General features: G+C 49.4%; 1 protein-coding gene across 1 annotated transcript in view; it reads left to right on the top strand.

Annotated features, from left to right (window-relative positions):
* The window catches only part of KIAA2012 (KIAA2012 ortholog), a 98,538-nt gene extending 83,851 nt beyond the window's left edge, over positions 1-14,687 (top strand). Inside the window, exons 17-22 of the mRNA XM_053376843.1 lie at positions 2,117-2,243; positions 3,096-3,499; positions 6,761-6,969; positions 10,832-11,004; positions 12,341-12,560; positions 14,391-14,687. Coding sequence (XP_053232818.1) covers positions 2,117-2,243; positions 3,096-3,499; positions 6,761-6,969; positions 10,832-11,004; positions 12,341-12,560; positions 14,391-14,538 — 1,281 coding nt within the window. The 3' untranslated portion in view covers positions 14,539-14,687. The remainder of the gene's footprint in view (positions 1-2,116; positions 2,244-3,095; positions 3,500-6,760; positions 6,970-10,831; positions 11,005-12,340; positions 12,561-14,390) is intronic.
* Positions 14,688-15,571: the final 884 nt, after the last annotated feature.

Raw genomic sequence — 15,571 nt, 5'->3', positions numbered from 1 at the left:
GATCTCCTGCAATGCTTTTGCAAAGTTTTTTGCAGATAAAATCACTCAGATTCAGAGGGAGGTAGACTCCACCGTGGGAGCAGGGCCAGGGCGGGAGAGTGCTAGAGTTCTGTCTGGTCCTGTTACATGGGATCAATTCCAATCTGTTACCTCCGAGGATGTGGACAGGCTGCTTGGACAAGTGAAACAGACCACCTGTCTCCTTGATCCTTGCCCATCCTGGCTGATAAAAGCGAGCTGGGAAGGGCTGGGCGATGGGCTCTGCGGGGTGGTGAATGCTTCCCTCTGTGAGGGAGCCTTCCCAGACCCGCTGAAAGAGGCGGTCATTAAACCGCTTCTTAAAAAAACATCTTTAGACCCGGCCAATTTGGCCAACTATCGCCCAGTCTCAAATCTGCCATTCTTGGGCAAGGTGATTGAGCGGGTGGTTGCTGAACAACTCCAAGCATGCCTGGAGGAAACGGACCATTTGGATCCCTTCCAATAGGGATTCAGGCCTCACCATGGGACTGAAACTGCCTTGGTCGCGCTGGTTGATGATCTCCGGCGGGCTAGGGACAAAGGTGAGAGCTGTTTCCTAGTTCTGCTGGATCTCTCAGCGGCCTTTGACACCATCGACCATAACATCCTTCTGGGCCGTCTAGAGGGGCTGGGAGCTGGGGGCACTGTCATACAGTGGTTCCGCTCCTTCCTCCTGGGCCGTGTCCAGAAAGTGGTGGTGGGGGATGAGTGTTCAGACCCCTGGGCTCTCACTTGTGGGGTGCCTCAGGGTTCTGTCCTCTCCCCCATGCTTTTTAATATCTATATGAAGCCGCTGGGAGAGATCATCAGGGGGTTTGGACTGGGTGTTCATCAGTATGCAGATGACACCCAGCTCTACCTCTCCTTTAAATCAGAACCAGTGAAGGCGGTGAAGGTCCTGTGTGAGTGCCTGGAGGCGGTTGGAGGATGGATGGCGGCTAACAGATTGAGGTTGAATCCTGACAAGACAGAAGTACTGTTTTTGGGGGACAGGGAGCGGGTTGGTGTGGGGGATTCCCTGGTCTTGAATGGGGTAACTGTGCCCCTGAAGGACCAGGTGCGCAGCCTGGGAGTCATTTTGGACTCACAGCTGTCCATGGAGGTGCAGGTTAACTCTGTGTCCAGGGCAGCTGTCTACCAGCTCCACCTGGTACGCAGGCTAAGACCCTACCTGCCTGCGAACTGTCTCGCCAGAGTGGTGCATGCTCTAGTTATCTCACGCTTGGACTACTGCAACGCGCTCTACGTGGGGCTACCTTTGAAGGTGACCCGGAAACTGCAATTAATCCAGAATGCGGCAGCTAGACTGGTGACTGGAAGTGGCCGCCGGGACCACATAACACCGGTTCTGAGAGATCTGCATTGGCTCCCAGTACGTTTCCGAGCACGATTCAAAGTGTTGGTGCTGACCTTTAAGGCCCTAAACGGCCTTGGTCCAGTATACCTGAAGGAGCGTCTCCACCCCCATCGTTCAGCCCGGACACTGAGATCCAGCGCCGAGGGCCTTCTGGCGGTTCCCTCATTGCGAGAAGTGAGGCTACAGGGAACCAGACAGAGGGCCTTCTCGGTAGTGGCGCCCGCCCTGTGGAACGCCCTCCCATCAGATGTCAAAGAGATAAATAATTACCTGTCATTCAGAAGACATCTTAAGGCAGCCCTGTTCAGGGAAGTTTTTAATATGTAACGCTGTACTGTTTTTAACACTGATTGGGAGCCGCCCAGAGTGGCTGGGGAAACTCAGCCAGATGGGCGGGGTATAAATAATAAATTATTATTATTATTATTATATTATTATTATATAGCATATATTCAACACAAAAAACAGTGACAAAGGACAGCTGGACATATCAAGGGCCCCATTACCTTCAGTATCTTAGGGCCTCATCAAACCTAAAACCTGTTCATGGCAGATCATCTTACTTGGCTACAAGTGATCTCCAAAGAAGAAAACAAAAGAGGAACTCTTTAACAATCAAATTTTAAAATTTTCACCAAAACAAAAATATGCTATGCTAACCTGTATTTGGTTAAGCACTAAATTTCTTTCTTTTATGCCACCCTGTGTTCTACACACTTTTTCTTTCTTTACTAACAGGCTGCAGGTGTTGTTGAGGACAAAGCGAAGACAGGGAAGAAGAAACCTGAATCGGTGAGAACTGGAACTGTATTGAAAGTGCAGAAGAAGGCGCTCAAGAAAGAGAAACGGACAGATTTTGTTGTAGGTAAAGGAAAAGGCCATTTAAAAACTGGATGTTGTTCCTGTGTGAGGGATTCAGCCAGGGGTCAGCAAACCTTTCCAGCAGGGGGCCGGTCCACTGTCCCTCAGACCATGTGGGGGACTGGACTATTTTTTTTATTTAAAAAATGAACGAATTCCTATGCCCCACAAATAACCCGGAGATGCATTTTAAATAAAAGGACACATTCTACTCATGTAAAAACACGCTGATTCACTCTCTAGTGAGGAAGCCTCACGGAAAACAGTGGGACTTACTTCTGGCAGTTTGCATTTCTTAGTTCTTATGTACTGAGTTGAATAGGATTCAGAATGCAGCAGTCTGATTGGTCCTAGAACAATAGGATTCAGAATGCAGCAGTCTGATTGGTCCACAGGAGCCACCCAATCCAGCTCCAGGTGGAAGTGAATCCGCAACTTTATTGGCCTACAGGAGAATCCCGGAATTAGCCAATCACGTGGGGCCCATTGTGTAAATAATGTATATAAAGCAGACATTCTGGGGGAACGTCCATTCCTCCTCACCACTATGAGCTGAATAAAGAGCATGAAATCCACTCTTGGCTGCAGGAGCTTTCTTCAAACCACGCTTTGGTTTCCGAACGTTTTGGAAGTCAAACGGATTTTTTAAAAACACAAGGCCAAACTATATGTTATACAAATGCAGTCCGTTCGACTTCCAAGGTATGACTGTATTTGTATAACACATAGTTTGGCCCTAGCATTTAAAAAAAAATATTTGGCATGCCCAGGAAACCTTGTGCAATAGTTTCACGAGGTAATCTCAGGCATAGCTCCTGTGTCATCGTTGTGTGTGCGTGTGTTTGTCTTTTTGCAGGGAAACCAAAACAGAAGAAGGCTGTTGGGAAAACAGTTCCTTCTTCCAAAGAGAAGTCGGCAGCTGTCAAAAGATCAGAGGCTGCCGAGGACCCAAACCATGATGAAGAAAAAGGGGGGGTGTCTGTTGAAATGGAGCAGATCAGTTCTCTTGAAGAAGGAGAAGGAGGAGACGAAGAGGAAAAGGGAGGCTTTTCGGATCAAAGCCCTCCTCCTTCCAGCCCTCTCAGGGAAGAACCCCTCTTGCCACTTGAAGATGGCGAAGAACCTTCTGCGGAAGATGTTCTCCATCCTTCTGGACCTCATGCCGTTCCTGCTGAGGAGACGGCTGCTGTTGCCTGCCCAGTAGTTGCCCCTGAAGTTGGCTCCCAGCCTGACACAGCTCTGAGCAATGACCCTCCAGAGGTAAACAATGTCATTTTCCTGAAGAGCTGCTTTCTGAATTCATTCTTGAACCATTTAGGAAGGGAAGTGTCAGATCCACACAACCAGGGAGACCCTTGCAGCCAGGCCAACACAAATGTTCTTGCCACCTGTAAGCTTTCTCGCAGCTGTGCGAGAGGTGCTCTTAGATCACTCATGCGGCTGGATCTAAAAAGCCAGGAATGCAAGTTATGTTGTTGTTTAGTCGTGTCCGACTCTTTGTGACCCAATGGACCAGAGCACGCCAGGCACTCCTGTCTTCCACTGCTTCCCGCAGTTTGGTCAGACTCATGTTTGTAGCTTTGAGAACACTGTCCAACCATCTCGTCCTCTGTCGTCCCCTTCTCCTTGTGCCCTCCATCTTTCCCAACATCAGGGTCTTTTCCAGGGAGTCTTCTCTTCTCATGAGGTGGCCAAAGTATTGGAGCCCCAGCTTCACGATCTGTCCTTCCAGTGAGCACTCAGGGCTGATTTCCTTCAGAATGGATAGGTTTGATCTTCTTGCAGTCCATGGGACTCTCAATAGTCTCCTCCAGCACCATAATTCAAAAGCATCAATTCTTCGGCGATCAGCCTTCTTTATGGTCCAGCTCTCACTTCCATACATCACTACTGGGAAAAATACAAGTTATACCTGAGGACTAACAACACGTTGCATTAAATGCATGCAAGTGCTTTCAATGTGGATGTAAAGGTAAAGGTAAAGGGACCCCTAACCATTAGGTCCAGTCGTGACCGACTCTGGGGTTGCGGCACTCATCTCGCTTTACTGGCCGAGGGAGCCAGTGTACAGCTTCTGGGTCATGTGGCCAGCATGACTAAGCCGCTTCTGGCGAACCAGAGCAGAGCACGGAAACGCCGTTTACCTTCCCGCCGGAAGGTATTTATTTATCTACTTGCACTTTGACGTGCTTTCGAACTGCTAGGTTGGCAGGAGCAGGGACCGAGCAACGGGAGCTCACCCCGTCGCGGGGATTCGAACCGCCGAGCCCAAGGCTCTGCGGTTTAGATGTAGGTGATTCTTAAAGCTGATACTTGAAAGGGTGGTGATTTTCACTGGGACCACAATGTGTAGGGAGGGGGGAGGTTTAGCTCTTCCCTCCCCAGCTGCAATCCCTATCAAAATCCCACCCCTTGCAGGGCAATTCCCTTAAAATGAAAGTGTCCATTACTGCCCTGAAGCTGTTTTTCTAAGAATAATTTCCACCGGTGAGCAGGGGTATACTGAGGACTGTGGCTAGAAGGTCAATGTGCCTTCCCTCCGTACATGAATCCCCCTTTCAGTATTACTTTTTTTAAAAACCCACTGGCCAAGGTTGCATGCTATGCATTTATTGGAATGTGTTCAGTTAGGCCTCGAGGAATCTTTTGCCCCATGTGGGACTCCAAAAATGCAAGTTTTTCCCCCAATATTCACAGGATGCCGTTCTCATCAAAACGTCCACCCCTTCACAATTTAATCTAGATTTACTGTTTCCATGTTTTGGTTTCTGGTTTGGGTCTGGGTTGGTTTTTTTACATATCAGTTTTCCTGCAGAAATTATAGATCCCGATTAAAGGGGGTGGGGTGGGAATATGGGGTGGCTTTCGGATGCAGACCACGCAATGTGCGCCGAGTTCACCATAAACTGCTGCGTGGAAGCATCCTGAGTCACAGCAAAGGCTGTGGTTAATGATGTCAAAAGAGCCCTTCTGGATCAGGCCCAAGGCCCATCTCATTCAGCACCCTGTTCTCCTAGTGTAGCCTTATTAGACTTTACTGACTGGTGGGGTCTGCGTTGCTCCCAGGAGGGAGAAAGGAAGTCAACTGACACCAAGGTTGATTCAGAGAAAGAGTTTATTCTGCTCTCCGGATAGCAGAAGGCACTTGCGCGGTCAGTTCACAGCAAGTCCAAAGAGAAAGAAATTTCATGCAGTATACTGTATTTTTCCCTCTATAACATGCAGATTTTTTCTCCTAAAAAGGAAGGGGAAATGTCTGTGCGTGTTATTGAGCGAATGTGTGGTCCCTGGAGCCGAAAAATCAGGCAAAAATCAAATCGTGCTTCACAGAGAAGGGAAACCTGAAAAGTTGCTGCTGGGGGAGAGGGAGAGAGAGGGGGGGGAGGGAGAGAGAGAGAGAGAGAGAGAGAGAGAGAGATGGCTGGCTTGGGTGGGGGGAAACTTTTGCCTTTCTTTCCTCCCTCCTGTTAAATCCCTCTCCTGCATTCTTAGCCAGCTGCTTCTCTGCACACCCCTCTCATGTCCCTTCTTTGTTTTTCCTTCGCTCCCCACTTAAAATGTGGTTACAAAGCATAGATCCACATGGATCCTCAGGATCTTTGCATTGGGTCACCCCAAATTCACCATCAGATCACATAGCATGTCCATGGCTACAGCCTGCACCAGAAAAATCACGTACCCACTGTTGCCTGGGGCTGCAATGGTGCAAAAACGTGGTTACAAAGCATGGATCCACAGGAATTCTCAGGATTTTTGCATTGGGTCACCCCAAATTCACCATCAGATCACATGTCTGTGGCCACAGCATGAAGCACAAAAATGATACATCCACTGTTTCATTCAGAATGTTTTTTCCCTTGTTTTCCTCCTCTAAAAACGATGTGCGTGTTATGGTCAGGTGCGTGTTATAGAGCGAAAAATATGGTATATATCCTCCAGGCACCCTCTCCCCCCTTCCCCAGGAATCCAGCCACGTCAGCTTATACATGCAGGTTGACACCACAGATGTTCCTGCTCCGGTACTCTTAACCATAAAAGGGTGTTCCTCTTCCTGTACTCTTGACCATATAAGGGTATTCCTGTTCTGGCACTCTTATCTTGGGGTAAGACGGTCACCAACTCTCCTGGCACTGTTCCCGGACTAGGTCTGTGCTTCAGAGTGTGGCCAGGATGTAAGATAAGAACCAGACGTGCCATCCCTGCTCCACTGGAACAACGAAGGCCATCCATTGCTGTCACGGACTGATAAGGGAGAGGGCTTTGAGCACTTGTTTATACAGCTGGCTTTCTGTTTATACATTGACTCAAGCTCAAGCTTCCTGAGCTTGAAAAGCTCAAGTTAATGCATTTTAGAAATGCTCCCTTGGAGAAGGAAAATGGGGATTTGGGGTCAGTTTCAAACTCACTGCACAGAAACCCATTCCTTCACTAGCGGCCAACCAGATACCTCCAGGGAAACCCTTGAGCAGAACCTAAGCACAACAGCACACTCTCCCCCCTCCCCCCCTTTGTCCTTCCCAGCCACTGGACCTGCCTCGGAACAAGCAGGAGGAGAAACTCTCACGAGAGCAAATGATAGCCGAGAGGGCCGAGAAGAGGCGTCTTGCGGTGGAGAGAAAACGGAGGGAGCAGGAGGAGCGGAAGCGGAAAGAGCAGGAAGAGCAGGAGCGCGTAGAGAGGATGAAAGAGGAAATGGAACAGGAGCAGCAGAAGAGGATGGCAGAGATGCGGTTAGTGAGGGAGGGGCAAGATGCTCACCATCGGGGGTAGGAGAATGAGCAGGAAACTCACACACCCCTCTCCAAATGTAGCAGGGCCAACTTGCCATATGAACCACATATATCTGTCAGCCTGCAGCGTATCCTCAGTGTCCTACAAAACTCCCTGCATTTCCTCCAAAATCCAGCCTCCCTCCCTGCATGTCTTCCAACACCCAGCCTCCCTCCCTGCATTTCTTCCAACACCCAGCCTCCCTCCCTGCATTTCCTCCAAAATCCAGCCTCCCTCCCTGCATTTCTTCCAACACCCAGCCTCCCTCCCTGCATTTCTTCCAACACCCAGCCTCCCTCCCTGCATTTCCTCCAAAATCCAGCCTCCCTCCCTGCATGTCTTCCAACACCCAGCCTCCCTCCCTGCATGTCTTCCAACACCCAGCCTCCCTCCCTGCATGTCTTCCAACACCCAGCCTCCCTCCCTGCATTTCTTCCAATACCCAGCCTCCCTCCCTGCATGTCTTCCAACACCCAGCCTCCCTCCCTGCATGTCTTCCAACACCCAGCCTCCCTCCCTGCATGTCTTCCAACACCCAGCCTCCCTCCCTGCATTTCTTCCAATACCCAGCCTCCCTCCCTGCATGTCTTCCAACACCCAGCCTCCCTCCCTGCATGTCTTCCAACACCCAGCCTCCCTCCCTGCATTTCTTCCAATACCCAGCCTCTCTCCCTGCATGTCTTCCAACACCCAGCCTCCCTCCCTGCATGTCTTCCAACACCCAGCCTCCCTCCCTGCATGTCTTCCAACACCCAGCCTCCCTCCCTGCATGTCTTCCAACACCCAGCCTCCCTCCCTGCATGTCTTCCAACACCCAGCCTGCCTCCCTGCATGTCTTCCAACACCCAGCCTGCCTCCCTGCATGTCTTCCAACACCCAGCCTCCCTCCCTGCATGTCTTCCAACACCCAGCCTCCCTCCCTGCATTTCTTCCAATACCCAGCCTCCCTCCCTGCATGTCTTCCAACACCCAGCCTCCCTCCCTGCATTTCCTCCAAAATCCAGCCTCCCTCCCTGCATTTCCTCCAATACCCTGCCTCCCTCCCTGCATGTCTTCCAACACCCAGCCTCCCTCCCTGCATGTCTTCCAACACCCAGCCTCCCTCCCTGCATGTCTTCCAACACCCAGCCTCCCTCCCTGCATTTCTTCCAATACCCAGCCTCCCTCCCTGCATGTCTTCCAACACCCAGCCTCCCTCCCTGCATGTCTTCCAACACCCAGCCTCCCTCCCTGCATTTCCTCCAATACCCTGCCTCCCTCCCTGCATGTCTTCCAACACCCAGCCTCCCTCCCTGCATTTCTTCCTTTTTTTTTTTTTTACTAATCTTTTTATTGATATTTTGGAAACGACATCAAACAATACAAAAAAGAAAAAAGACTTAAAAGAAGAAAAGCAAACAAACAAACAAACAACAACAACAACAACGCCTATAAACATAAAACAAACAAACCAACATAACATCACTCAATTGACTTCCTTCCATCTCAGTTTAGGCAAAATAAACTCATAGCTTATATGCAGTTGTATTATATCAGCTCTTTACATCGCAGGTTTTAGATTCCGCCCACTGTGATTTTGGTAATACCTAGATTGATTTCAATGTAACTTACAAATTTACTCCAGTCGTTCGTAAACTTAACGATTTTTTGATGCCTGATTTTTTGTGACATTCTAGCTAATTCTATATACTCATATAATTTCATTTGCCATTCTCTAATGGTGGGGATATTGGAAGTTTTCCAGTTTTGCGCTAACAAAATCCTGGCGGCCACCATTGCATATTGAAAGAATGTTTGGTCTTCATTTTTGATCTCCTCTCCGATCATACCTAAAAGGAACGCTTCAGGTTTTTTGGGGAAGGTGTATTTCAGTATTCTTTTTAATTCATCGTAAATTTGTCCCCAAAATCTTTTCACTCCCTCCCTGCATTTCTTCCAATACCCAGCCTCCCTCCCTGCATGTCTTCCAACACCCAGCCTCCCTCCCTGCATTCCTTCCAACACCCAGCCTCCCTCCCTGCCTTTCTTTCAACACCCTGCCTCCCTCCCTGCATGTCTTCCAACACCCAGCCTCCCTCCCTGCATTTCCTCCAATACCCAGCCTCCCTCCCTGAATATCTTCCAACACCCAGCCTCCCTCCCTGCATGTCTTCCAACACCCAGCCTCCCTCCCTGCATTTCCTCCAATACCCTGCCTCCCTCCCTGCATCTCTTCCAACACCCAGCCTCCCTCCCTGCATTTCCTCCAAAATCCAGCCTCCCTCCCTGCATTTCTTCCAACACCCAGCCTCCCTCCCTGCATGTCTTCCAACACCCAGCCTCCCTCCCTGCATGTCTTCCAACACCCAGCCTCCCTCCCTGCATTTCTTCCAACACCCAGCCTCCCTCCCTGCATTTCCTCCAAAATCCAGCCTCCCTCCCTGCATTTCTTCCAACACCCAGCCTCCCTCCCTCCCTGCATGTCTTCCAACACCCAGCCTCCCTCCCTGCATGTCTTCCAACACCCAGCCTCCCTCCCTGCATTTCTTCCAACACCCAGCCTCCCTCCCTGCATTTCCTCCAATACCCTGCCTCCCTCCCTGAATATCTTCCAACACCCAGCCTGTTGGAATTCAAGCCTCTATCGGGAGAAGCTGGCAACCCTCCCAGGTACCCGGCTTGAGTTCCGATGACCTCCCTGGCTGCATTCCCCAGCAAACACAGGCAAGGTCGCTATAGGCGATTCTTCTCAGGTGAGAAGAACACCCTCCCTCTTTCCTGCCCCCCCCCCCGGCAGGGGAAAGAGATAGACAGAAATGTATTCACATGCCTTTATTTCTGTCTTTGCAGCATTACAAAAAACATGACTGCTCTCTTCAAGCTCCAGCAGTCGAGTGACAAACACTTCCTGCACTTCCTGGACAGGAACAAATGGAATTACACTCTGAGCTAATTCCGGTGCTTCGCACTGTGAAATGACTGTCCCTCTGTTTCCCACGGACAGCCCCAACATTCCCATCATATTTTGTTTTCAAGCTAGCACTTTGCAGCTGCATTGCTTCAATATCGTAACACAGCCTCCCTCTCTGCATTTCTTCCAACACCCAGCCTCCCTCGCTGCATCCATTCCTTCAGATACATATTCTTTATTGTTTTATAGATGCACATCAGCACACAAAAATTTACAGTTTTTAACTCCATTGCCTCCCCACCCCTAGAGTTCGCATTCTGACAGTCAAAAGTGATGTTGCCAATTCAGAAACCTTCATTCAAACTTGTCCAATTTGCCTTTGCATCAGAATGTGGTACTAACGGCCATTTCCCATTGCCGACGGATTGCTGCTCTGCAGTGCCCTCTGGTGTCACTTTTTTATAACACATTTTTTAACGTTATAACAGACCAGTGTAGATTCGCCCTCTAGCAGTGATGTCCAAACTTGGCCCTCCAGCTGTTTTGGGACTACAGTTCCCATCATCCTTGACCACTGGTCCTGTTAGCTAGGGATGATGGGAGATGTAGTCCCAAAACAGCTGGAGGGCCAAGTTTGGTCATCACTGCCCTATAGAATGCACTGGCTGGCTATCTTGCCCTTTTATTAGAGATAATAGGGAACCTGCGGCCCTTCAAATGGTGTTGGGCTTCAGTTCCCACCGTCCCCTGACCATTGGCCATGCTGGCAGGGCCTGATGGGACCTGGAGTCCAGCAACATCTGGGAGGACCACAGATTCTCCATCCCTATAAGCTAAACTCCTCTCCCTTGTCCTGCGGGTCCCCTTGCTTTTGCCTGACGTGCCCATGACCTACTTGGACCTTCCCTCCAACGGACGCCTCTTCGTTTTAGTCTAAGGAAACAGCAGCTGGAAGAAGAGCGCCGGTGGCAGGAAGAGGAAGCAGCAAGACAGCGGCAAGCTGAGAAGGCAGCCCAGGAACGTGCACGGCACCAGCAGGAGGAGCTCCGCAGGAAACTCCTGGAAATGCAGAAGAAAAAGCAGGAGGAGGAGCGAGAACGCGCAGGTACGCCAAGGCAGGTTCCAGGTCTGAGGACCTTGATAAGACGCCCTCCATGGCCTCCTCCTGTCAGTCAGTGTGGCCCCCTATTCTGTGAGCTTATCCACTGGCACTACAAGCTACCATTTTACTGGCATTGGCTCCCAGTACGTTTCCAAGCACAATTCAAAGTGTTGGTGCTGACCTTTAAAGCCCTATGCGGCCTCTGTCCTGTATAACTGAAGGAGCGTCTCCACCCCCATCGTTCTGCCCAGGCACTGAGATCCAGCACCCAAGGTCTTCTGGCAGTTCCCTCATTGCGAGAAGCGAAGTTACAGGGAACCAGGCAGAGGGCCTTCTCGGTAGTGGCACCTGCCCTGTGGAACGCCCTCCCAGCAGATGTCAAGGCAATGTACAACTATTTTACTTTTAAAAGACAACTGAAGGCAGCCCTGTTTAGGGAAGTTTTTAATATTTAATGCTGTGTTGTTTTTAACACTCGATTGGAAGCTGCTCAGAGTGGCTGGGGAAACTCAGCCAGATGGGCGGGGTATAAATAAATTATTATTATTATTATTATTATTATTATTATTATTATTATTATTATTTCTTCTCACAAAGCCCTTGAGTGCCCAGTACCACGTCATGCTGGGATGCTGTGGCATGTTAAGATGGCAGCCCTGTCTGTGTGTGTGTGTGTGTGTGTGTGTGTGTCCTTTTAAATATATTACTGTATAATACTAATTGGGTACTCCACTTATCTCTGGACTTCAAACTGATCACAGCAGCTATCAACTATTATTATTATTATTATTATTATTATTATTAATTGAATTTTTATACCGCTCTCAGGGCGGTTCACACAACAAAATCAGAATATAAAAACCACAATATATATAATCAAAATAAAAACAATTCAATAACACACCCACAAAAGACCACATTTTAAAAGGGCATAAGATGTCAATCAAATCAACCAAAGGCCTGGTTAAAAAGGAATATTTTTGCCTGGCGCCTAAAGGTGTATAATGAAGGCGCCAGGCAAACCTCCCTGGGGAGCCACTGCAGAGAAGGCCCCGTTCTCATGTTGCCACCTTCCGAACCTCTTGAGGAGGCAGCACATGAAGAAGGGCCTCAGAAGGTGATCTCAGGGTCTGGGTAGGTTCATATGGAAAGAGGCGGTCCTTGAGGTATTGCGGTCCTGAGCCGTTTAAGGCTTTATAGATCAAAACCAGCACTTTGAATTGGGCCCTGAAACTAATTTGTAGCCAGTGCAGTCGTACCAGGATCGGTGTAAAATGCTCAAACGGTGTAATATGCTATATTACACCAACTACTATCTATAACTATCTCTTTCCCTTAGAAGCGGAGAAGCGGAGGCAGAAAGAAAGGGAAATGCAGCTGGAAGAGGAACGGCGGCTCTTAGCCGAGATGGCAGAAGAGCAGCGCTTGGAGTACGAGAGAAGGAAGCAGGAAGAAGAGGAGCGCATGAGGCGTGAGGCTGAGGAGAGGAGGAGAAGGGAAGAGGAAGAGGCTAGACTTGCATTAGAGGAAGCAAAGAGACAAGCCTTATTACTAGCAAGGTACACAGCTTCGTAAGATTTGTCTGAAACTCTTGAGAATCAGTGTCAAGCAAGTGTAGACAAACCAATCGTGGTCGTAGAGATTGCCATTCAAGTTCTAAATGGCTGCTCCCTGGGGTAGGAAACCTTTGGTCTGCCAGGTGTTGATGAACTACCGTATTTTTCGCTCTATAGGACGCACTTTTTCCCCTCCAAAAATGAAGGGGAAATGTGTGTGTGTCCTATGGAGCGAATGCAGGCTCCTTGGCTTCAGCGATAGCAACGCGAAGCCTCCGAAGCGCAGAGGGAGCGCTTCCTCCATGCTCTGGAGGCTTCGCGTTGCCTGGAGAGTGAGAGGGGTCGGTGCCCACCAGGCGCAGGTGTCGCTCTCCAGGCTTCAAGGATAGCCACCTGAGGCCTTCGGAGTGCAGCGCAAGTTCCCACTGTGCTCCGCAGGCTTCGGTTCCTTTTGCTGAAGCCGGGAGAGCAAGACTCTCCCGGCTTCAGCAGAGAGGGAGAGCTGTGCAACGCCCCTTCAGCGAAGCGGGAGGAGAAATGGAAGGGGCTCCATTTCTCCTGCCGCTTCGCTGAAGGGGCGCTGAGCAGAGAGGGGGAGATTTTTTTTTTCTTGTTCTCCCCCTCTAAAACAAGGCGCGTCCTATGGTCCTGTGCGTCCTATAGAGCGAAAAATACGGTACATTTCTCATCAGCACCAGGCAGTATGCCCAATGAGCAGGGATTACGGGAGTTGAAGTTCCACAACAAGAGCCAGAGGTTCCCCACACCTGACTTAAAGGATCAGGTCCCCCATACCAGCAGCCTGCCTGGTCCTTAAGATCTGTTGTGGAGGTTCTGGCTGGGGCATGACTAGTTCGGCTGTGAAGCAGGGCCTCATCTGTGACTGCACCTAGATTATAGGACTCCCTGCCTCTGGAGGTGAGTACTTGGCCTCTTGTCTCCTTACCATCTGGCCAAGACATTCTTGGGCATTTGATCTCAGTGTTTTAATGGATATAGACCCATGGTTTTTAAGCTGCTTTTGGCCTACCGTAAAGGTAAAGGGACCCCTGACCATTAGGTCCAGTCGTGACCAACTCTGGGGTTGCGGCGCTCATCTCGCTTTATTGGCCAAGGGAGCCGGCGTACAGCTTCCGGGTCATGTGGCCAGCATGACTAAGCCGCTTCTGGCAAACCAGAGCAGCACACAGAACACCGTTTTACCTTCCCGCAGGAGTGGTACCTATTTATCTACTTGCACTTTGACGTGCTTTTGAACTGGTAGGTGGGCAGGAGCAGGGACTGAGCAACAGGAGCTCACCCCGTTGCGGGGATTCGAACCGCCGACCTTCTGATCAGCAAGTCCTAGGCTCTGTGGTTTAACCCACAGCACCACCTATGTCCCTTGACCTACCTTACCTAGGTCTGATTTAGTGTTTCATTCCTTCTGTTTCATTGTATTATGTCATTAGTTGTGTGGTTTTAAAAAAAAAAATGTAAACCACCCTAAGGACAAGTTACCGTATTTTTTGCTCTGTAAGACTCACTTTTTCCCTTCTAAAAAGTAAGGGGAAATGTGTATGCGTATTATGGAGCGAATGCAGGCTGCGCAACTATCTCAGAAGCCAGAACAGCAAGAGGGGTTGCTGCTTTCACTGCGCAGCGATCCCTCTTGCTGTTCTGGCTTCTGAGATTCAGAATATTTTTTTTCTTATTTTCCTCCTCCAAAAACTAGGTGCGTCTTGTGGTCTGGTGCGTCTTATAGAGTGAAAAATACGGTATATGCACTGTCCAACAGAAAGTAATGGCCTGAGTTACCTGTTTACTGATATTCATCCACCTCTCTGCTTTCAGACAACGGGCGGACTTAGAGCAGGAGAAGGAATTCCATTATAAGCTGCTTGTGGAAGCTGGGGGGCTAGAACGACGGCAAGCGATTTCACGCCCATGGGTTTATTCCTATTTCCAGCATCCTTTCTTAAATATGGGAGATGAGAATTAAAGAGCGATAACTTTTTCCAAGAACAACTCGCAGCCACGTAGCTGTGTTGTTCTCGCCTTACTCCAAAATGTCAGCATCCCGTTATTCACTTGTATTTAATTCAATAGAGGTTGTTAATCCACATGATGAGAGCTGTTGCATTCTGACTAATCTATTGCCAAAGCCCTCTTTCTAAAACAAGCAACGGAGGGGGGAAATGGCTTCATCTGGACCACTGGGCAATTTTGGACACTGGGCATTATTTGTCGGCAAGAAGACCTGGAGAGTCTGGAGAACCCACCGTTGGAGAAGTCAGCTGTCAGTGAAATCGAATGAAAGTTGCACTCCATGTTCTAAAACAGGAACAGCAGATTGGTGAGCCATAGGCAACATCAAGAAAACAAAGATCATGGCCACTGGTCCCATCACCTCCTGGCAAATAGAAGGGGAAGAAATGGAGGCAGTGAGAGATTTTACTTTCTTGGGCTCCATGATCACTGCAGATGGTGACAGCAGTCACGAAATTAAAAGACGCCTGCTTCTTGGGAGAAAAGCAATGACAAACCTAGACAGCATCTTTAAAAGAAGAGACATCACCTTGCCAACAAAGGTCCGTATAGTTAAAGCTATGGTTTTCCCAGTAGTGATGTATGGAAGTGAGAGCTGGACCATAAAGAAGGCTGATCGCCGAAGAATTGATGCTTTTGAATTCTGGTGCTGGAGAAGATTCTTGAGAGTCCTGTGGACTGCAAGAAGATCAAACGCATCCATTCTGAAGGAAATCAGCCCTGAGTGCTCACTGGAAGGACAGATCCTGAAGCTGAGGCTCCAATACTTTGGCCACCTCATGAGAAGAGAAGACTCCCTGGATAAGACCCTGATGTTGGGAAAGATGGAGGGCACAAGGAGAAGGGGACGACAGAGGACCAGATGGTTGGACAGTGTTTTCGAAGCTACCAGCATGAGTTTGACCAAACTGCGGGAGGCAGTGGAAGACAGGAGTGCCTGGCGTGCTCTGGTCCACGGGGTCACGAAGAGTCGGACACGGCTAAAC

The sequence above is a fragment of the Podarcis raffonei genome, chromosome 1, assembly GCF_027172205.1.
Source record: "Podarcis raffonei isolate rPodRaf1 chromosome 1, rPodRaf1.pri, whole genome shotgun sequence".
Classification (NCBI taxonomy): domain Eukaryota; kingdom Metazoa; phylum Chordata; class Lepidosauria; order Squamata; family Lacertidae; genus Podarcis; species Podarcis raffonei.
This window is presented reverse-complemented; position numbering and strand designations above follow the sequence as displayed.